Raw genomic sequence first — 23,699 nt, forward strand, 5'->3', positions numbered from 1 at the left:
GGACCCTGAATAAGGCAAAACAATTTTTTAGAAAGACTGAAGGTGGAGGACTCACACTTCCTCATGACAAAACTTTCTACAAAGGGACAATAATCAAAACAGTATAGCACTGGCAAAAGGATACACACATAGACCAATCCAATAGACTGAGAGTTCAGAAATACACCTTCACTTATATGCTCAATTGATCTTTAACAAAAATGCAAGATCATTCAACAGGAAAGAATAGCCTCTTCAACAAATGGTACTAGAAAAACTGTTTATCCACATATAAAAAAATAAAATGGGCCCTTACTTCATGTAATATATGCAAACGAACTCAAAATGGATCAAAGACCAAATTGAAGAGCTGATACTAAAAAAAAAAACTCTTAGGGAAAAAAACATCGGAAAATCTACATGAATTCATGTTATGACAACAGTTTCTTTAAAAATCAGACCTAAGCAGCCTACACCAGAAGTTCTAGTTATTTGGGGGTAGAGGAGGAAATAGGATCACTTAAAGCCCCAGAGTTCAGGATCAGCTGGGGAAACATAGCAAGACTGCCTCAAAAATAAATAAATAGGGTTTCAATAAAAATTAAAAGTTTTCCCGGGTGCAGTGTTTCATGCCTATAATTCCAATGATTTGGGATGCTGACGCAGGAGGATCAAAAGTTCAAACTCAGCTTTAGCAACTTAATGAGATACTAAACAACTTAAAAAATACCTAAAGTGATCTCAAGATTAAATGCAACCTCAGCGGGCACCCTGGCACACATCTGTAATCCCAGAGGCTTGGGAAGCTGAGACAGGAGGATAGCGAGTTCAAAGTCAGCCTCAAACAGTGAGGTGCTAGCAACTCAGTGAAACCCTTGTTAACTTGCTGAAGCTGGCTTTGAATTCATGATCCTTTCTGCCTCAGCCACCCAAGCTATTAGGCTTATAGGTGTGCTCCACCTTGCCCACCCTGTCTCAAAAAAAAAAGGGGGGGGGGACGGGGAGGGTAGGAATGTGACTCAGGAGGAAAAGCATCCCTGGGTTAAATCCCCAGTACTTCCCCCACCCCCACCCCCCAAAAAAAAATTTTAGCTAGGCATGTGAGTACCTATGATTCCAACTACTCTCAAGGCTGAGGCAGGATGATTGAAAGAGTTTTTTTGCTAGTTACAAGCAAACAATAATTTTATTTTATTTATTTGTTTTTATGTGGCGCTGAGGACTGAACCCAATGCCTCATACATGCAAGGTAAATGCTCTACCAATTAAGCTACAACCCCAGCCCAGATGACTACAAGTTTGAGTTCAACCTCAGTAACTTAGCAAGACTCTGCCTGAAAATAAAACATTTTTTAAAAGGGTTTATGATATAGCTCAGTAGTAAAGTGCCCCTGGGTTGAATCTCCAGTACCACAAAATAAACAAATAGATAGATAAATAAATAAATAAAACTCAAATTAAAAAACAAAACTGTGAAATTTTCAGAGTGCAGTGGCATACACCTATAATCCCAACAACTTGGGGGTCTAAGCAAAAAGATCGCAAGTTTGAGGCCAACCTCAGCAATTCAGCAAGGTTTGATCCGCAGCACCAAATAAATAAACAGCTTTAAAGAGAGAAAAACAGGAAAAAAAAAAAAAAAACCTAGAATGGGAGAAAATATTTGCAAATCATTTATCTGATAAGGGTTTAATATCCTGGAAATATATAGAACTCCTATAATTCAACAAAAGACAACCAGCTTTAAAACGGTATGCTGGGGCCTGGCACAGTGGCAAACACCTGTAACCCCAGCAGCTCAGAAGGCTGAAGCAGGAAGATCTCAAGTTCAAGGCAGGCCTCAGCAATGAAGCAAGGCCCAAAACAACTTAGCAAGACCCTGACTCAAAATGAAAAATAAAAGGGCTGGGGGTGTGGCTCAGTGTTTAAAAAAAAAAAAAGATTTGCTGGGCCTGGGTTTGATCTCCAGCACCATGATAAATTAAATAAATAAACAGTCAAATGGCCAATAAGAATACAAAAACAGGGCTGGGTTGTAGCTCAGTGGTAGAGAACTTGCCTCAAATGTGTGAGACACTGGGTTCAATCCTGAGCACCACATAAAAATGAATAAATAAAATATTGTGTCCATCTACAACTAAAAAAAAAATTTAAAAAGAAAGAATACAAAATACAAAAACAATGCTCAACATCCTTAATGATGAAGAAAATGAAAATCAAAACCACAATAAGATATCATTTCACATCAACTAAGATGGCTCTAATATGAAAAAGTATCGATAAGGATGTGGAGAAGTCAGAACCCTCATTCACTGCTGGAATGTAAGACTGTGTGGTTATTATTGTGAAAATCTGGCGATTTATCAGAATATTAAACAGAATAAATATATAATCTAGCAATCCCACTTCTACATATATATCCCAAAGAATTGAAAACAGGAACACAAGCAAATTCTTGCATGCCAATGTTCATAGCAACATTATTCAAAAAACCCAAAAACTAGAAAAAACCCAAGTGTCTACCAACAGATGAATGGATAAACAAAACGTGGTATATCCACACAATGGAACATTAATGATTCATAAGAAGGAATAATGTTCTGATACATACTACAACATGGATGAACCTTGAAAACATTATGCTAAGTAGAATGAATTGTACGTAACTTTCCTATGTTCATATATGAATACACCAACCAGCAAAATTCCACATCATGTACAACCACAAGAATGGGATCCTAATTAGAATCTAAGTTATAATCCATGTATGTACAATGTCAAAATACACTCTACTGTCATGTATATCTAAAAATAACAATAAAAAATCATTATGCTAAGTGAAATAAAACACATATAAAAGTAAAAATATTGTATGTTACTTCATTTATATGAAATATTTATAATAGGCAAAAATCACAGAAGTACAAGGGGCTGGGGAATAGGGGAAATGAAGAGTTGTTGTTTAATAGGTAGAATTTCTGCTTGGGTGATGAAAATATTTTGGAAATAGTAGCAATGGTTTTACAAATATGTTTAGATTGTTTGTTTTTGTATTAGGAATCAAATCCAACCGAGATTTACCATTGCAACTGAGGTACATCCTCAGCCCCTTCTAACATTTTTATTTTGAGGTAGATTCTAAGTGGCCCAAGCTGGTACTGAACTTGCAATCCTCTTGCTTCAGCCTCCTGGGTCACTGGAATTACAGACAATATATCATTGCACCCAGCAATAAAATACAGATATAGATTTGGGGTGGGGGGGGTACCAATACTGAGCCACACCCCCAGCCCTTTTTTGTATTTTATTTAGAGACAAGGTCTCACTGAGTTCTTAGGTCCTTGCTGAATTGCTGAAGCTGGCTTTGAACTTATGATCCTTCTGCCTCAGCCTCCCAAGCTATTGGGATTATAGATGTATTTCATCTTGCCCAGTTTATTTACATATAAATATTTGCACATATTTATATATAAATAAGAAAATATATTTATATGATATATAAATATACATATATAAATAAAAATTAATGAAACAGTTGGGCATGATGGCACATGCCTTGTAATTCTAGCAATTCAGGAGGGTAAGGCAGGAGGTTTGCAAAGTTAAGGCTAGCCTCAGCAACTGAAGAAGACTCTGCCTCAAAAAATAAAAAGGGCAGAGGAAGTAGTTTAATGGTAGTGCTTGCCTACAATGTGTGAGGCCCTGGATTCAATCCCCAGTATTGAAACAAAATAAAATAAAGAGAATAAATCTAAACTATCATGGTCTCAATATAGTGCCTCTAGGGAGAATCTCTCACTTCTCCTCCACCTGCTCTCCCTTTCCCTGCACTGCAGCCAAAGATTTATTCAGCAGCTCCCAACCAGCACCTTGATATAAATGCCTGAGGTAGGGTGTGGCAGGGCTGCCTTGCTTTATCAGCTGGCTCTGTTTTCACCCCAATTCAACAGACCTCAGGTGATCTGGAGTAAAAGATTACCATGTTGGCCTAGCCCCTAGGATGCAGGAAGACTCAAGGCCCTCCTTTAACTCAGGGAAGGTAGCAGCCAAGAATGTCAACTCTGGGGAAGGAAGAAATGCTACTTTGAGGAGCTGGGATTATGGCTCCTGCCTAGCCTTGGGTCCTGCCTCAGCCTTGAGAGTAGCACTTTCCTAGCATGTGTGAGGCATTGGGTCCAATTCTCAGCACCACATTTAAAGAAATAAAGGTCCATTGAAATAAAAAATATATATTAAAAAAAAAATGCTGCCGGGTGTGGTGGTACACACCTGTAATCCCAGCAGCTTGGGAGGCTGCGATAGAATTGTGAGTTCAAAGGAAGCCTCAGCAACTACAAAGCACTAAGCAACTCAGTGAGACCCTGTCTCTACTTAAAATACAAAATAGGGCTAGGGATGTGGCTCAGTGGTCAAGTACACCTGAGTTCAATCCCCAGTACCAAAAAGAGTAATAATAATAAAAATAAAAATGCTACCTTGAAATGCTGCTGGTGCCAACGAAGGGGACCTGGGCAATAATTATAGAAGGCAAGTGAGAGGGAAATGGTAAGAGTACAATTTGAGCAGGAAGAGCAGTCTGGCTGTAGTTTACTCTCCCTGGGCTCAGCTTTGGCCTGGGATACTCCCCAGAACCTCAGTCCAAGCACATTAGAATTCAAGTAGCCAGTCTCTCTAACTTTGGTTTAATGAGACCCTTAGCCCTCTGTTCCACAGGCTCAACCAGTGTGAAACCAAAGGAAGGCCTTGGAGTGAGCTGGTGGCAGAGACTTCTGAAGCAATCTACACTTAAGCTGGCCTGTGGGCTCTCAGGCTACTGAGCTCACATGGTGAGCACACCACCCTAGCCTTGTCATTTAAAACCATATTCCATTGATTCTTATCATTTTCCAAAAAAGCCATAGATTAGCTGTTCACTTCTTTTATCAGTGGAATACAAAATCTCAATTAGAAAAAGGAAGAAGAGATTACAAGATCCTAGCTATATTTCTACTCAGCACCTAACAGATCATAATGGCAGGCAAGGGCTATAGTCACAAGCCAGTCCCTCCCATCCAGGGTTTCCTGATCACCCACCCTGTGCCCTCAGCTGTACCATCTTCAAGTCTCAAAAAATTCAAAGCACTCATCTTCAAAACCAGACTAAAAGCTCCCACATTTAAAAATTCCAAAACTATCTTTCCTTAGTTATCCAAATGACTGAGAATAAACTACAAACCCAATATTTGCCACTCAAATTTCAGGAGCTTTAAAAAAAACAGAAGCATGAACCAGCACCAAGAAAGCATCTACAGTAAGTATATTTTATGTTCTGCTTTAGAAAAGGATCCAAGCTCTCACAAGAAACAATTATATGTAACAATAAGAGGACAATATCAGACAGAGGGAAAGCACCTGAGGCTCAGATGGGAAAAGTGGAGGAAAAAAGGAAGAGAGAAGAAGGGTGGATCTGTAAGAATTGAAAAGAAGGGGAGCATTCTTACAGAAGGATGAGGTTGTGGGCTGGGTGCCTGAAAGGCTATATATTGCCCAACTGAAGTCACCTGATGGACAAACAGTGCAGTTCCAAGAAGGCAAGGAGTGAGACAGAGGTAGAAACCTTTCGTGTACAGGAAGATAATCACTGATGCTAGAAAAAGCAGAGCCCCAGAAACAGAAGAGAAAGGTAGAGACTAACAAGACCCAAGTTCAACAGTGAGGAGGTAGCAGTGGCAGATCAGCAAAGAATGGTGCACTGGCCACAGGACTGGGCTGAGACACTGCCAAAGGTTTAAAAGCTTGGGAGGCAAGCAAGGGTCAGAAGTATAACAACTGGAGGGAGGCCAGTTGCTTGGTGTGAAGTACTTTCAGGAAGGTGGGAGAAATGAGAACTGCATCCTGGAGTTAAGCACAGGTCAAGTCTCCAAAGGGGTGAGGGATCAAAGAATGGAGAAAAGAAGAGACAAGAAGATAATAATGCCAAAGCAAAGCCTATTGTTAAGAGAAGCCCAAGTCTCTGAGTCAGAAGTCCCTGAGACAGGGGGAGGTAGGGATGTGGGGGGTAGTCATTGAAAGCAAAACCCCAGAAAAGCCAGTGAAGGTAATGTGGTCAGTTAGGAATAAGGACTGAGATAAATGGGAAGCACCTCTTGGAGGGTACCAGAAATAAAGCCTGGAACACAGGTGTCCAGAAAGTTAGAAAGATGCAAAATGAAGGGGAAAAGCAAAAGAAGACCTAGATGGGAATACCAACCCTCTATTAAGAGAAGCCAGAGAAGGAGGTCTTGTCCCGATAAATAGGGCCAGGCATCCAGAAGCCAGGGAAGACAGGAGAGAATAGGAGCACAAATACATACTCCTCTCCCCTGTGTATATTACCACAAATCTGCAAAGTTTGGAACCCCCCAGAATTTTGGAAAACTAGTACAAAGCTGGAAATCTCCTCAAGAGCCCAGAGTCACAGCCCACTTCTGTGCATGTGTGGGCTACCCAGACTACAAGCGTATTTTAGGAGCACAGAGATAGCCCCAACAGCACACACACCACCTGAAAGAATAATCTGATAAGAAGTGGAAGTGTTCAATACTCACAGGAACAATAAGCCCTTGCCAAGTCAATAAATTAGCTTCATCAACCTGGATGTTACGGAAGTTTTTCATTCCACATTTGCGGATCTCTTCAAGCTCCTGTTGATTAACAAAGCATAAAGGGATATCAAATCAGGGAAAGTACCACATATTAAGATCCCTCCTGACTCCCTCAAATTAAACCAGGTGATGACACCACTAATGACAAAATATGATTGAGGACTAGATCACACCAGGGTGGTTAAGGAGGCACAGAGCCCAACCCTCTGTGAGGTCATTGCCTCTACCCCTGTCCCAGACCAAGACAAGCCCCCACCTCGGTGAGTCCACTGAGCATAACGGGGGTGATCATATGTCTACAGATATACCAACTCTTCTTTGGGTTGGTGGCCATGCCTATTTAAATACTCTCAACACCCTGCACCTAGCAGACACATAGCAGGGGCTAACCTGAGATGCTACAGACCTAACTTCTTCCAATTAAGATTCGTTAAGCACTGACTAGGCACTGGATGCTAAGAATATAAAGATGAATAAAACTGTGTACTAGGAGCCAACCAAAGGTAAATGCACACCCACAAACTTTCCTACACATTGCCATGAGTGCATTTCAGGACTCCATCCCAGCATAAGCAAAGAGACCATCATACAAACTGGGATGGGGACGGGGATAGGAAACCTTCACTAAGGCTTGGTTTCTTCAGTTGCCTCAGAGGGGAAATGAGACCCAGAGCTGCAGACAATGAAAGAGAAACTATGTTGTAAGCAACAGGAATCTTTAAAAATATCAGGTTATTACTGCATGTATATAGTCAATGTGACAAATGCTATTTCACCCAGAAAGCACAACCACTGCAATTAAATACTTTAGGACCCTGTCTAAGATGTGCTTAGAACTGTCTATTACTGCTTTTTGACTATGTACCAGCCTAACATTTCCCATTGCTTCCTCAACACCTCATGTGAATATCCAGCAGGCTTCACAACCCAAGCCATCCCATATGCACACTCCCAGCCACCCATCACATTACCAACATTCCTTCATATTCACATAACTGGAGTGCCCCTCCTGCCATTGCCTCAACCCAGTCTCCTGCCCATTGGCAAGACAGCCTCCCCAACATCTCAGATATCTTCTCTTCTGCAACTCTGAGCATCACCCCCACTGAGCTCTGCTTCCTGTACCAAGCTGCTTTCTCTCTGACCCAGCCCACACAACCTCTAGAATGAGGAAAGCCTCTCCCTGTGCACAGTCATGGCTCAGGATAGCTCAGAGGTCCAATATCTTCAAGCTCAAAAGATCCTCTGCACCCCACACTTAATTGCTCTGCAGCAATTTACAAGGCACACTGGGGCTATATAGGCATGAAAGGAACAATTCCTGAGGAAGGGGGAACCAAAGCCAATTACAGGTTCTTTAGTTGGGGTAAAGAGGATTTGGCCCAGAATGGGCCGCGGAGGAGAATGTATTGAAGGAATGCAAGGAATAGGTACTTTATGGCAAGCAACAGGCACAGTGTCTTCCCACAGGGTTGCTCACTACTTGTCAAACCCCTCTCCCATCCCTGGTGCCCACCATAATCACCTGAACCTGGACCCAGATCCAGAAATTCTAGTCCAACAAGTGTAGATGGAACCTGAACATAAAGATTTTTAACAAGCAGCACAAGGAGGGCAGAGGCACTGCCATACTGAGGGACAGGTCCATTTGGAAGAACTAGCACTAAGAAGATCTACTCTACAATGAGGGATGAAGTGGTCTGGCTCCCCTATAGAGAAAGCATGAAGCCTGAGGGACCACTTCAACCTGCCAACTGTTGCCTGGTCCTTTTGCTAATGCCAGAGATTCATCAGAACACTCCACTGGAGATAATGAAGCCTGGGCAGATTCAAGAAGGGAAAAAAGTCTTGCACCAACACCAGCCCCATTCCCTTCCCAAATAGAATATCAGCTCGAGGAGGGCAGGTGGGAAGGCAGAGACCAGAAAGCCCCAGCAGTGCCAGGATTTAGCTCTTGATGGGGCTCAAACATTTGCTTAACGACTAAGTTAGTAAATGGCTAAGAAGGCAGGCCTTCCTAGGGGAACAGGAAAAAAGGACCTGGTATTCTCTGAGTATCAAAGCTATATTTTGGCTTTTTGGTCCTTGGTTCAAGATATTAGAATTAGGGGCTGGGGATGTGGCTCAGTGGTAGCACACTCGCCTGGCATGTGTGCAGCCCGGGTTCGATCCTCAGTACCACATAAAAACAAAGATATTGTGTCTGCCGAAAACTAAAAAATAAATAAAAAAATTTTAAAAAAAGATATTAGAATTAAAATTCTTAGCTAGGGACAGAAGATATCATAACCCCCAGTAAGGCCTGGGTCATACTAAACTATTAAAATGCTTTGAACCAGGGCTGGGGATGTGGCTCAAGCGGTAGCGCGCTCGCCTGGCACGTGTGCGGCCCAGGTTCGATCCTTAGCACCACATACAAACAAAGATGTTGTGTCCGCCGAAAACTAAAAAATAAATATTAAAAATGTCTCTCTCTCTCACACACTCTTTCTTTAAAAAAAAAAAATGCTTTGAACCAAATACAGACAGAAAAAATATGTATACATATGCCAGAAAGAACTTTGAAACTAGACAACCAGGAAAAACAAAAAGAAAAAACAAAGGAGAAGATATCATGGGAGAAAACAATTTTACCCCTAGACCTGGGGAATGATCCCAAAGGCACTCTACCACTGAGCCACATCCCAGTCCTTTATGTTTATTTTTTATTTGAGACAGGCTCTCATTAAGTTGCTGAGGCTGGGCTGGAACTTGCAATCCTCCTGCCTCCAGGATTATAGTTGTGTGCCACTGTGCAAATCTTAATCAATAAACTTAATGGTTTCAGAACTCTACATACCAACATTGTGAATTACGGCTGAAAAACACAAGAAGGTAAATCTCACAAGAATTACAAAAATATCACAAGATGAACTCAATTGTAACAGGGCAGTGAAAAACTGTATCTTCCTCAAGAAAAAAAAGAGAAACCTGTGGGCATGGGTGCAGGGAGAGCACCTATAGGTACTTTGATATCAAGCAGATGCATAAACAAAGATAAAAGCAATTCTGAGCAAGCCACATGCCTGGGTCACAGAAGAAAGGGCAACACTAAAGAGGGCTAAGCTGGGAAGCTCAGGGAATTCAAAGCAGGGTTATCAGATAAACTCTCAACTTACCTTGCTGTCAAGTTAAGTCCTCCCAAGGAAGAGGCAAGCTCCATTGCATAACTCTAACCAATAAGGAAGAACTGATTAAAAGGCAGAAGTGAGAGAAACCAACAAACAAGTCCTGTCATCTTCTGGGAATGCTGAACAACCCATAGTAAAGAGTTTCTCAACAGGGTGTCACCAGCATCCTAACTCTGCACTTAAGCATCCTGAGCCTTGCCTGAGACAGATGCTAGGCATTGTGACACTGCCCCACCCAGATTTCCCAACGTCCTCTAGAGTCCTGGCTGAGAATCACTGGACCTAGCATTGGCTAAGATGCTAAAAGTCCTGCATTGCACAAAATGGCAATGCAGGAAAAAAAATGTTCAGTCCACTAAATGCCAATCATGCCTCCTACATTGAGGAAAACAACTTAAAGAAGATGAATTCAATACTCATTTAGGGAAAAAATAGATTCCATCTGAAGGCATGAGACTCAAAAAGTCAATATGACACTCAAGATGACAAACCCTTAAACAATAACTGAGAAAGGTCCTGATAATGAAGAATTGGGGAAGGAATTTAAAGAAACCACATAAAGTCAAAGAGGTTTAATTCAAAAGGTTATTACAGGGCTGGAGTTGTGGCTCAGTGGCAGAGCGTTCGCCTAGCACTGATGAGGCATGGATTCGATCCTCAGCACCACATAAAAATAAATAAATAAAAATAAAGGCATTGTGTCCACCTACTATTAAAAAAAATAAAATAAAATAAAGGTTATTACAAATAGTGGAAGAAAGGAATTGACAAAGAAAAAATGTAGAGTGGCCCAGCTCTAAGAAAAACAAGAAGACCAAAGCCAAGATTGACAGGAGCTTACAAAAAATACTCCCACAAAGGTTCCTTTCAGTTCTGCTCAGAACCAGAAGCAGCCTGGGGTCAACTGCTCAGAACTGATGATACAATGCTGACAAACCAAGAGAGAGACCTGAAGGAAAGCAGAACCCTGCTAGTCCCTTCTCCTGGTAAAGAACAGCAGATTTCCCAGCCAGGACAAGTGGAAGAAGAGGAAGACAGTAATGCTTCCCAAAATATGATCCCTTTCCGAGCCAGAAATGCTGCCCAGTTTTTGTTTTTCTTTTGGGAAATGATGGGGACGGAGTCCAGGGATTAGTGCATGCCAGGTAAGCACTCTACCAACCAAGTCATATCTCCAGCCCTGTACAGTTCTTAAAAAGAGGAACAGCCCATTCCCTATACGCCAGCTCAGCAAGCTAGATGCCCATATGCCAACCATGTGGCAAAGTGTGGAGTGTGCAGAAAGGAAAGGGGTTACTACCTGAAAGCTGGGCCCTGAAACCCCTGCAGAAGTCCACTGCTTCAAGTACTGAGGCAGCTAGAAGAGTAAGAGATTGTCATGCAGTGCAGAATCGGCACTCATCACCCAACTCGGATCTACCTATCTGCATTTTGTCAAAGTAGCAAAAAATCTGTTTCTTCTATGGGGCCTAGAAAGTTGACTGTTCAAAATCTCCTCACATAATCCCCATGGAAGTCCAAGTTTAAGAACCACACAGGGGCCAGTGATTACTAACTAGTTCATGGTCAAAGTCTTTTTTAAGAAATCAGGGCTGGGGTTGTGTCTCAGCAGTAGAAAGCTCACCTACCATGTGCGAGGCACTGGGTTCAATCCTCAGCACCACATAAAAACAAATAAATAAAATAATTGTGTCCAACTACAACTATAAAAATATATCTTAAAAAAGAGATGGGGGCTGGCGTTGTAGCTCAGCAGCAGAGCGCTCACCTAGCACGTGTGAGGCCCTGGGTTCGATCCTCAGCACCACATAAAAATAAATAAATAAAGATATTGTGTCCAACTAAAAAATAAATATTTTTTTTTTAAAAAGAGAGAGAGGGGCTGGGGATGTGGCTCAAGCGGTAGCGCGCTTGCCTGGCATGCGTGCGGCCTGGGTTCGATCCTCAGCACCACATACAAACAAAGATGTTTTGTCTGCTGAAAACTAAGAAATAAAATATTAAAATTCTCTCTCTCTCTCTCTCTCTCTCTCTCTCTCCTCACTCTCTCTTTAAAAAAAGAGAGAGAGAGAGAGAGAGAATGATGGGGGCTGGGGCTCAGTGATAGAGCGCTCACCTAGCATGTGCAAGGCCCTGGGTTCGATCCTCAGCACCACATAAAAATAAATAAAGGTATTGTGTCCACCCACATCTAAAAAATAAATAAGCATTTAAAGAGAGAGAGAGAGAGAGAATATGAATATGATGGGTTTAAAAAAAAGAAATCAGAAAAACTGGGTGTGTTGGTATATTCCTGTAATCCCAGCTGAGACAAAAGGATTGCAAGTGGAAAGCAAGCCTGGGCAATTTAACAAGATCCTATCTCAAATGCAAATACATAATATTTTCCCATCTGTACAGGGGTAATACACTGTATTAAATTTTAAAGTCTTACCTATGCTTGATTACAGAAATAAAGTATTCTCTAAATAAATAAACAAAGTAAATACACAAACTAGGCATGGTGGTATATGCCTATAAGCCCAGCAACTCAGGAGGCTAAGGCAAGTAGATCCAAAGTTCAACACCAGCCTGGGCAACTTGGTGAGATCCTGTCTCAAAAAATAAGGAGGAGCTGGGGCTGTAACTCAGTGGCAGAGCACTTGCCTAATTGCCTAATACATGTGAGGCACTGGGTTCGATTCCAAACAAAGAAATAAACTAACAGCATTCTGTCAATCTTCAACTACAAAATTTTTTTTTTAATAATAAGGTCTAGGGAAACTGCTCAGTGGTAGATACTCCTGGGTCTCATCCCCAGTACCTAAAAAAAATAAATAAATAAATAGAGGTAGGGATATAATTCATAGTAATGAACCCCTGGGTTCAATCTCTAGTACTAGCAAAAAAGATAACAAATCCAAAGTACTCAATGATTCTTCCCCCTCAAAATATATATCAGAGAAGCCAAGTGAGAGATGCTTCTGATGTTACACCAACACTAGGAATAGCACATTTCAATACCAGGGTTCTTGTTGAGTATAAACAAGCATATTCAATACTACCGTGTCACACTATATTTGTTAAATGGAAAAAGAAGCAATATGTCCCTAGAGGAACTACAGAAAGTAAGTCTAAAGTCCCTCCTTGGCTGTTGATCTGAGTTAGAAGAGCTAACAAATGACATTTTAGGCACCTTTAGGTCAGAGTGAGTGAAGCCCAGAAGACCCCAGAAGGAAATAGCTACATAGAAGAGGCTCTGCATGAAGGATACAGAAAACCTTGAGATAAGATCAAGTGTGGGAAACACATGAGGGAAGAAATCAACAGGTTAAGCAAGCAACCAGGAAATGAGTTAGAGAGTTTTCTAATGTCATGATTAGGTCCAGAGTAAGTTTTGGAGCCTCTGGGGGACTGTTCAACTTCCACATGCAGAGAGATGGGGTGGGGGAGGGCAAGAAGGACAGAGACTAGCTGGTATCAGGTCCCACCACATCAACTTCAAGAGTGGGCTGGGCACCTGTGTCTTAGAAATGCTTCCCAGGTGACTGCAATGTGTATTCCTGCTTAAGAATCAACATGCTGGGGCTGGGGATGTGGCTCGAGTGGTAGTGCATTTGCCTGGCATGCGTTCGGCCCAGGTTCGATCCTCAGCACCACATACAAACAAAGATGTTGTGTCGGCTGAAAACTAAAAAATAAATATTAAAAAATTCTCTCTCTCTCTCTCTCTCTCTCTAAAAAAAAAAAAAAAAAAAAAAAGAATCAACATGCTGCCAGGTATAGTGGCACACACCTATAATCCCAGCAGCTTGGGAGGCTGAGGCAGAGGATCAAGAGTTCAAAGCCAACCTCAACAATTTAGCAAGGCCCTATGCAACTCAATGAGACCCTATCTCAAAATAAAAAATAAAAACAGTTGGGGATGTAGCTCAATGGTTAAGCAACCCTGGGTTCAATCCCCTGTACCAAAAAAAAAGAAAGAAAGAAAAGAAATGAGCAGAGCAGCTGGGCACGATGGCATATACCTATATATCCCAGCAACTCAGCAACTGTGAGGCACTAAGCAACTCAGTGAGACCGTGTCTCTTAAAAAAAAAAAAAAAATACAAAATAGGGCTGGGGCTCAGTGGTTGAGTGTCCCTGAGTTCAATCCCTGGTACTTAAAAAAGAGAAAGGAAAAAAGGTAGGTAGGGCCCTGGGTGGGCTGTGGATGTAGCTCAATGGTAGAATGCCCCCAGTTCAACTCCCATTGTGAGGAGGATGGAGAAAAAAATGAGCCTAGCAGGTGCCTCTGTTTCCTGTGTAGGATCCTAGGACAGTTTAGCTTGCTCTGGGATACCACATATCAATATTTACAACGACAAAAACATGAACATGTACAGTAATTTCCCTAGTTCTCCATAGTAAATCAGTAAGTGTCTATGTTGAATAAGGAATGTTTTTAGGCTCCTCTTGACTGGCCAAAACAAATTCTGGCAGATAAACCAGATGTCTGAGGAAAATTACACAAAGCTGCCTTAAATCTAAGCACAGTGTCACTATCAAATACCAGCTACACAACTGGTAGGAAATAATAATGTGAAATAGCAGATTTCTACTTCTGTGTGATTCAAAGCGACTACTTTTAGCAGAAATACAAGTTTTCCAGGCTTATTCAATGCAACCATGAGCAAAGACACTAAATCATGACTTTAACCTGATTCCATACATTGCAAATCTACAAATCTCATTTCAATTAATATTCAATAGGGCTGAGGATATAGCTCAGTGGTAGAATATTTGCCTAGTACAGGTCCTGGGTTCAATCCCCAGTACTGCAAAAAATAATAAATAGAATTAATATTCAGTAAAGGGGACAGGACTCATGACAACACATGACCTCTTCCATAGGTTGGAATGTGTTAGCTAGCTATCTTATACTTAGTTTATTATCATAATTGATATACGGACCTATTATCAAAACTTTATGAAGTCATTTCATTATTCTTTTTGTAGATATCAGGACATGGGTTCAAAGTAACAATACAAATGAGTTGGGAAAAAAAAATCAATATTTAAACTTAGGTCCCTATTACTCTATCAATGCCTCCAAACAGGTAACTCCTGGAGAGGTCATTTAAAGAGGATGTAACTAAAAAGAACCCTCTGTACAGGCTTGAAGGAAGGTACTGCCTACAACATCCCAAGACAAGCATGTCCAAGGCCCTAGCTGAACAGGCTCTGGCACCAGCTCCACACAGACAGCTTCTCACAAGTCTCACTCCTAGAATGTGTTTTTGTCTCCATTTGAACATGGGTGTGCCTGGCATTCTTGACCTACATTACACACTCCCAAATCCAGTATCCCTCAACCAGACTGAGAGCTCCTTAAGGACGGGCTTACCAGTCTCTTCAAGTCTGTCCAAAACAGAACCAGAGACATAAAGTGTGACACAGAATGAGTAAGCAGAAAAGAAACTGTATAAAACATGTAGTGGGGGTTGGGGGTGTAGAGCACTTGCCTAGCATGTTCAAACCCTTTATTTACAGATAACACAACCCCAGCATTAAAAACAAGGGTTGGGGCTGGGGTTGTGGCTCAGCGGTAGAGCACTTGCCTGGCACGTGCGGAACCCTGGGTTCGATCCTCAGCACCACATAAAAAATAAATAAGTGAAATAAAGGCATTGTGTCCAACTACAACTAAAAAATAAATATTAAAAAAAAAAAAAAACAAGGGCTGGGGTTGAGGCTCAATGGTAGAGTGTTCATCTAGCATGTGTGAGGCACTGGGTTCGTTCGATCCTCAGCACCACATAAAGATAAAATAAAGATATAGTGTTCACCTAAAACTAAAAAATATATATTTAAAAAACAACAACAAAACAAACACATAGGGCTGGGGATATGACTCAGTGGTAGAGTGCTTTCCTGGCATGCATGAGGCCCTGGGTTCAATCCCCAGCACCACAAAAAAAAAAAAAAAAAAAAGGTAACTCCTTCTGTAAATTTAGGTTGCTTTGTTAACTTTTCATACCAAGAGTTACAAAAGAGTTATAAAACAAACACAAACCACCTCAGAAAAGGCTCAGAAGACATTCACCTTCTGAGTTACACCCTCTTGCCCACCCACAAGTCGCCTCTCAGAAAGAGAGGAGCCCCATCACAAACACTGGCTTTGACATTAGCATCTTCTTTGGCTGTAAGTGTGCTTTCTAGGCTAGGGGGTGTCAAAACAGAACTGTACCCCTTTGCTGAACCTCTGCTAAGAAGGTTGAGGCAAAATTTGACAGGATAATAATGGACAGAAAACTATAATCATTACAGACCCAGACTGTTAAACAGAACAGGGCTGGGTTTAGTGGCATACACCTGTAACCTCAGCAATTTGGGAAGCTGAGGCAAGAGGAATACCAATTTCAATGCCAGACTTGGCAACTTGAGGAGACCCTGTCTCAAAAGAATATAAAGGGCTCGAGATGTAGCTTTTTGGTAGACTGACCCTGAGTTCAATCCCCAGTACCAGGAAAAAGGGTGGGTGGGAACAGGGCTGGAGTTTGGTTCAGTGGTGGAGCACGTGTATGTGAAACCCTGGTTCAATCTTAAGCACCTCAAAATAAACAAAACAAAAAGCCCTCAGAACAAACAAAACACAAAAACCACCTACTCTGAAATGAATCCTCCTACTATCTACCTTATCCCTCCCTAAAAACCAAAGCAATTGGGCTGGGGATGTGGCTCAAGCGGTAGTGCGCTCGCCTGGCATGCGTGCGGCCCGGGTTCGATCCTCAGCACCACATACCAACAAAGATGTTGTGTCCGCCGAGAAATAAAAAAAAATAAATATTAAAAAAAAATTCTCTCTCTCTCCTCTCTCACTCTCTCTTTAAAAAAAAAAAAAAAACCAAAGCAATCATCTATACAACCAGAGCATGACATTGAGAGCCCGCACAGTTGGGCAGTGGACTTGGCTCTGCTGCTGGCCATAGTAATCTCATCTATAAACTGGGGCCATCAGTGTGTACTGCTCTCCAAGTTCTGGAATTTTAAAGAGACTGTGGCAGGAGCCAGGAGGATAAACTGAACAGCCAACAGAAGCAACTTTCTTAACTTTCTGCTTCAAGGTTAAAAAAGAAGACAAAAGGCAACAATATTACTTCTGGGACTGCAACAACTCATTCAAGGGTTCATTCCCTCATTCACACCTTCCTCTTTTGCCTTCCACTGAAGCTGAGCACATCTTTGTACACAAGGAGGACTGTTACTGCACTGGACATATATTCATGTCAGGAAGGGAAAAAAACAGGGTGAGATTCTGAGATAACAGGAAGGCACATTTTGAGTTCAAAAGCATATCAATTTTGTAAAAGAAAAAAAAATTTTTTAAATAAAGACCCTTTATTTACAGATAACATAAAATAAAACATTGGGCTAGGGATGTGGCTCAAGTGGTAGCACACTCATCTGGCATGTACGAGGCACTGTTTTCGATCCTCAACACCACACAAAGATAAAATAAAGATATTTTTTGTTTGTTTGTTTGTTTGTTTTTTAAAGAGAGAGAATTTTTTAATATTTATTTTTTAGTTTTTCGGCAGACACAACATCTTTGTTTGCATGTGGTGCTGAGGATCGAACCCCGGGCCACATGCATGCCAGGCGAGCGCGCTACCGCTTGAGCCACATCCCCAGCCCCAAAATAAAGATATTGTGTCCAAAGTAAAACACTGGACAAACTACTGTGCAGGGAGAGGGATAGCCCCCACAGTAAATATTTTTAAACAAAGAAACTTATACATAGCTGGACATGGTGGAACATGCCTATAATCCCAATGACTAGGGAAGCTGAGGCAGGAGGACCCCAGCCTGAACACTTCATGAGATCCTCAGCAACTTAATGGGGACCCTGTCTCAAAATAAAAAGTGCTAGGAAGATGGGTATGATGATACATACCTATAATCCCAGCAACTTGGGAGGTTGGCAAGTTGGGAGACAGCACGATTAAATTCAAGGCCAGCCTTAGCAACTTGATGAGACCCTGTCTTAAAATTTATAAAATTTTTTCATTCACAACAACAATAAAAAAAAATTTATAAAATTTTTAAATGGCTGGGGGCTTGGGATATAGCTCCATGGTAAAGCCTCCCTGGGTTAAATCCCCAGTATCAAAACAAAGGCAGGTAGAGCTGGGGATATAAGCCAATGGTAAAATGGTAAAGCACCCCAGGTTTAATCCCTAATAAAGAAAGAAAGAAAGAGGGTTGAGGGAAGGGAAGAAAATTTGTACATGCTGGCTCACTTTTTGGTGGGGGGTGAGAAGCACTGAGAATTGAATCCAGAGACTTTTTTAATTTTGAGATAGGGCCTCACTAAGTTGCTAAAGTTGACCTCAAACTTGGGATCCTCTTACTCAGCCTCCCAAGTCACTGGGATCACAGTAACTCTTTCACCAATCCTACAGGATAGGTACTTCCAGAGATAGAAGAGCACCTTGGCTAAGAGAACGGGCTCTGCCAGAGTAGTGAGGTCATATTCAGGCAGGCTCATGCCCACCTGGCCTCTACCTACCTTTTCAGCAGCGTCTCTTACTAATCCTCCAAATTCTCCATTTCTGCCAGGCAAATTTCACTATTTTAGAACATGACTTGCTCACTCCCAATAATAACATCTACAAATATCTTAGTATACATCAAACAATCTTCTCAGCACTTGATATATGTTAACTCATTTAACTTTCACACATAGATGAAATACCTAAGACACAGGGAGGTCAAGTAACTTGCTTAGGATCAATCAGATAAGATGCAGCAGGCCCAGGATTCAAACTCCAGAACCTGAGTTCTTAATCACTATGCATCAGTCTTCCTTTCAAAACCTTTGCCCTGAGTGAAGGTCCCTATTCTACACGTTTTTTACTGAGGAGAATTAGGTTTATCTACATTCCAGGCTAGCTAGATGAGAATCACACAGGCAAAACAAATGAGAAGGACCACTCTCCTGAAGGGTACAAATGAAACCTAAAGGCTACAGAACCTAAACCTTCCATAATGTCCCTTCCAGAGAACTTGGTCCTGCCAAGACTGACTTCATAAGCAGAAGACTCCTAGTTCTGGAGGAAGCCAGCTATGATGCACATGACAACCTAGGGCAAAACCAGGCCAGTTCCCTGGTGCTTCTGAAAATCACCTCAAGGGCAAGCCTAACTAAAACTCAATGAGGGAACAGCACAAGGTCAGAAGCAGGCTGCCTGTCTGGGGGACTTGGTAAACACAGTTTCTGGGACTCCTCAGGGCATCTCTGGGCCACTGTCCACATTGTCCATGTCCTCCTACCTCAGCTTCCAGAGCCACTGGGACTACAGGCTTACATCACCATACCCAGCAAAACCCTACTCATTTTGAAGGGCCAGGCCGTGTTCTACCACCTTCTCAATATCAGGAGGGTCTCTTTCTCTCCCCTGTAGTCTACCATTCAATTGGCACACACACAGCACACAGCACACACCCCAGTCAGATCAGAATTTCTTGGTTCCAGGTATGTGCTGTTTTTCTTCCTCATTGACCATTCAAGGGCTTGGTCCAGAGAAGATGCCCCTTAAATGGAATCTCAAAGGACAAGAAGTCACCCTGGCACAGAATGCAGTGGTGCATGCCTAAAATCCCTCCCAGCTTCTTGGGGAGAGGATCACAAGTTTGAGGACGGCCTCAAAACAAAAAGACTTAGTGATGTAGCTCAGTGATAGAGTGCCCCTGGATTCAATCAAAAGACCCGGATGGGCTGGGGATATAGCTCAATGTCAGAGTGCTTGCCTAAAGCCCTTGGGTCAAATACCCAGCACCACCACCACCCCCCCCCCAAAAAAAATTTCAGAATAAACAAAGCATGCCATGTTTAAGGGATTTCACAGGCAAGTGGGGAAGAGACAAAATTGAAGAGATCAGACCTTGAAGGAACATGCTAAGGATGTGGACACGTAGACTTGTTAGTCCTGAATCCCAGTCTTACCCCTGCTATGCTGCATTCAGTCCCAATCTCTGAGCACAAAGCCTGGGCATATGCATTCCTCTCTAGCTCCACAAAGAATACACTACTCTTGACTGACTGCTATGTAAGAATTCTGTGGGTCAGAGGATAGGCGGACTGGCAAGGAATCTGATACAGGTGGACCATGGAGATGGGAATGGCCTGAACTAAGCAGCAGCAATGAGAATAGTTGGAAGACAGGCAGAGAACAGACATGGATAGTATAGTTCAGAAGAATCTAATAGGTGAATAGAGATAAGAGGAAAGGGTTTAGACAGCTATACAGGTTTTTTTTCCTTAGGCTACTGAGTAGACAAGTAGACCACTAAACTTAGTAAAACAAGACAGGAGGAGAAGTAAGGGATCAGAAGGAGTCACAGAAAGAGCTCAGAATCTCATATGCCTTCAGGTCTATGTACCATTTCAAGGGGAAAAAAAAAAATTTCGTGTAGTACTTGGTAGGGACTGAACCCAGGGGCACTCTACCAGGAGCTATATTCCCAGTACTTTTTGCTGGGGATTAAAGCCAGGGGCACTTTGTCACTGAGCTACATTCCCAGTCTTTTTTTTTTTTTTTTTTTTTTTTGAGACAGAGTCTTGCTAAAATGCTGAGGCTGCCCTCTAACTTTCAATCCTCCTGCCTCAGCCTCCTAAGTCATTGGAATTAAAGGTATGCACCATCACACCCAGCTTCACCAAAAACTCTTGACATAGTTGGATACAAGAACCTAAGCTTGGGCCAGACACAGTAGTACACACCTGTAATCCCAGAGACTAGGGGGGCTAAGGTAGGAGGACTCCAAGTTCAAGGCTAGCCCTCAGCAACTTAGTAAGGCCCTAAGAAACTTAGAGAGACCCTGTCCCAAAATACAATATTAAAATGGCAAGGGCTGGGGATATGGCTCAAGCAGTAGCTCACTCACTCGGCCCGGGTTCGATCCTCAGCACCACATACAAACAAAGATGTTGTGTCCGCCAAACTAAAAATAAATATTAAAAAATTCTCTTCTCTCTCTCTCTCTCTCTTAAAAAAAAATGGCAAATGGTTGGAGATGTGGCTCAGTGGTAAAGCGCTCCTGGGTGCACTTGGGGGGGGGGCAGGGGAACTAGGCTCAAAAGGCATATCTGTCTCTCTAAATTTTAATTCCTAATTTACTGTTGTAGCAAAGACAACTATGTCTTGAACATTTACTGTGATAGTTCACAATAGAAGAAGAATACTTTCAGGTGACCTCATCTAATAACATGAAATCAACAGCCTCTTAATTTACTTTGGGTCTGTTTAGTCCGTTTTGTTTTTGCAATGCTGGAATCAAATCCAGGGCCTCACGTGGACTAGGCAAGCACTCTACCACTCATCTACTTCCCCAGCCCCTCTTTCTTAATTTTGAGTTGAAACAAGGTTAGGAAAAGCCCACTATTCTGAGACAAGTGATTTTATTCTTTTATATGTCTTAAGGAAAAGTCCCAACTAAATGTTTCAATAAGTAACTATATGTTCTTTCCCAGTACCTGTACCAATCTTCTTTCCATAGAAAAACATTTACAAAGAATATCATTAAGGAAAGTTGAATTAGTCCCAACTTACAAGAAAGCATGACTTTAGGATAAAAATTACAAATGCTTTTCTCAATTCCCAAAAACCTAAAATCCACTTCCAAAACAGACTCAGGCCATTTATACTGGTATAACTTTATCGGTAAAACTTCTCTCTTTTTTTTTTTTTCAACAGGCCTCACTATGTTGTTGGTCCAGCTGGCTCAGCCTCCTGAGTAAATGGGATCACAGGTGCACATCACCATGCCTGGCTCTCCCCTTACCTCCTAACAAAACTACTAGACACAGTCATTTCTCTATAGTCTTCATTACCCAACTTGGAAGAATACAAACTGTACTCAAGAGCAAACTTGTTCATTGCTTAATAAAATTAATTGCAAGGAATGAATTGCTATTTAGTGACTCCTCCCACTCACTCACATGTGCTCATGTACAACAATATGGAAATCTGAGTGAATATTATTAAATAGCATTAAAAGGATGTTTCAACTCTCAATTCCTTATCTTAACAATTATGCCATTAAACACTAATAAAATAGGGCTGGGGTTGTGGCTCAGTAGTACAGCACTCACCTAGCATGGGTGAGGCCCTGGATCCGATCCTCAGCATCACATAAAAATAAATGATAAAGGTATTGTGTCCACCTACAACTAAAACATATTAAAAAAATAATAATAATATTCCCTCCCTTACTCTAAATTCACAAATTTCCCCTCTGAGAAAAGCCCTTCTTGGGGAAGTTACTCAATGAGAGGACTCCTAAAGGAAATGTGTACTGTGTGAGACTGCAAACAAATAAATGATCAAACAGCAATCAATTTTTCTAAGCCATGCATAGAGGTTTAATTTTTGGCTTTGTAGCTATTTCCCTGTCCTGAGTGAAGCAATAGTTACAATCTGGGTGTTGCCATCAATGTTGAATTAGCTATGTGCAAATTAAAATGTACTTAATGTTTTATTAACATTGTAATCCCTTAAAAGAGTTCTGGGAAAAAAAAAAAGTTCATCTTTTTGGTTATTGTTTTTGAAACTAAAGACTATTTATTGTACTCACTTTGCCTAAAATAACTTCTCACCCTGAGGAAATAGTTGGTAGAATGCTTGCCTCGAATGCACAAGGTCCTGGGTTCAATCTGGGGGGGGAGGGGGGCGAGGGGGGGCTAAAATAACTTCTCAAACTAATATATGCAAACCACTTGATTTTTATTATTTATTTATGCTTATTTGCAGTACTAGGGATTGAACCCAGGGGGACTCTACCACCGAGCTACATCCCCAGCCCTTTTAATTTTTTTTTTTTTTGAGAGAGAGAGAGAGAGAGAGTCTTTTTAATATTTATTTTTTAGTTTTTCGGTGGACACATCTTTATTTGTATGTGGTACTGAGGATCGAACCCAGGCCGCACGCATGCCAGGCGAGCACGCTACCGTTTGAGCCACGTCCCCAGCCCCCCTTTTAATTTTTTGACACAATTTTTTGAGACAAGGTCTTGTAAAATCCTGGTTTCAGTTGTTTATTTGGATCTTAAAATTCTGGGCTCAAGCAATCCTCCTGCATCAGACACTGGACCTTACACCAACCCTGGTTAATGTGACCATCTACAATGTATTTGCTTTCTCTGCATAAGGTACTCACTAAATTCCAATTTTTCACCATCCAAAATTCCCTTTATTATTTCCACCTCAACTACTGAAAAACTGCTGACCAACATGCATCAATAAGTATTCTTTCCTTTTTTATGTTTTTAAACTAAACAGGCTTAAATACTGGCTCTCAGAAATGATAAGCAGCATATAGCCAGAAATCTCCTATTGAATTTTAAAAATGGACTTACTCCTTCCTATGTAGCCCTGAAGTAGGAAATGACAAGAGACAAGCAATTTGAGATTGGGAGCCAAGGAAATATAGTGCCTCATCTCTCCACCATTATACTATTCTATTTTAGGTAACTCTCCTAATCTATCCAAACCTCATAAAACAAAAATGACAGTACACTAACATTTAGTGTTGGGACTGGGGATGTGGCTCAAGCGGTAGCGCGCTCGCCTGGCATGCTTGCGGCCCGGGTTCGATCCTCAGCACCACATACAACAAAGATGTTGTGTTTGCCGAGAACTAAAAAATAAATATTAAAAAATTCTCTCTCAATCTCTCTTTAAAAAAAAAAAAAAAAAATTTAGTGTTGAAAACACAAAAAAGAGCAGGATATGGTGGTACATTCCTATAATCCCAGCTACTGAGACAGGAGGATCAAAAATCTGAGACCAGCTTGGGCAACTTAGCAAGACGCTGTCTAAAAATTTTTAAAAAGGAATGGGGCCTGACATGGTGGCACACACCAGTAATCTTAGCAGTTCAGGAGACTTGAGGCAGAGTTTAAAGCT

General features: G+C 41.5%; 1 protein-coding gene across 3 annotated transcripts in view; it reads right to left on the reverse strand.

Annotated features, from left to right (window-relative positions):
* The window catches only part of Ube2l3 (ubiquitin conjugating enzyme E2 L3), a 63,314-nt gene that overhangs the window by 36,819 nt on the left and 2,796 nt on the right, over nucleotides 1–23,699 (reverse strand). The window contains exons 2-3 of one of the 3 annotated variants that reach the window (XM_026401710.2): nucleotides 9,761–9,813; nucleotides 6,546–6,641 (exon numbers count right to left, since the gene is read on the reverse strand). The exons of 1 other annotated variant lie outside the window; for it this stretch is intronic. In XM_026401710.2, the coding sequence (XP_026257495.1) occupies nucleotides 6,546–6,614 (69 nt within the window). In that variant the 5' untranslated portion in view covers nucleotides 6,615–6,641; nucleotides 9,761–9,813. The remainder of the gene's footprint in view (nucleotides 1–6,545; nucleotides 6,642–9,760; nucleotides 9,814–23,699) is intronic. One more of the 3 variants, XM_026401709.2, reaches the window with a different exon arrangement.

This window comes from Urocitellus parryii, chromosome 3 (genome assembly GCF_045843805.1).
Source record: "Urocitellus parryii isolate mUroPar1 chromosome 3, mUroPar1.hap1, whole genome shotgun sequence".
In the NCBI taxonomy this organism is placed as follows: Eukaryota; Metazoa; Chordata; class Mammalia; order Rodentia; family Sciuridae; genus Urocitellus; species Urocitellus parryii.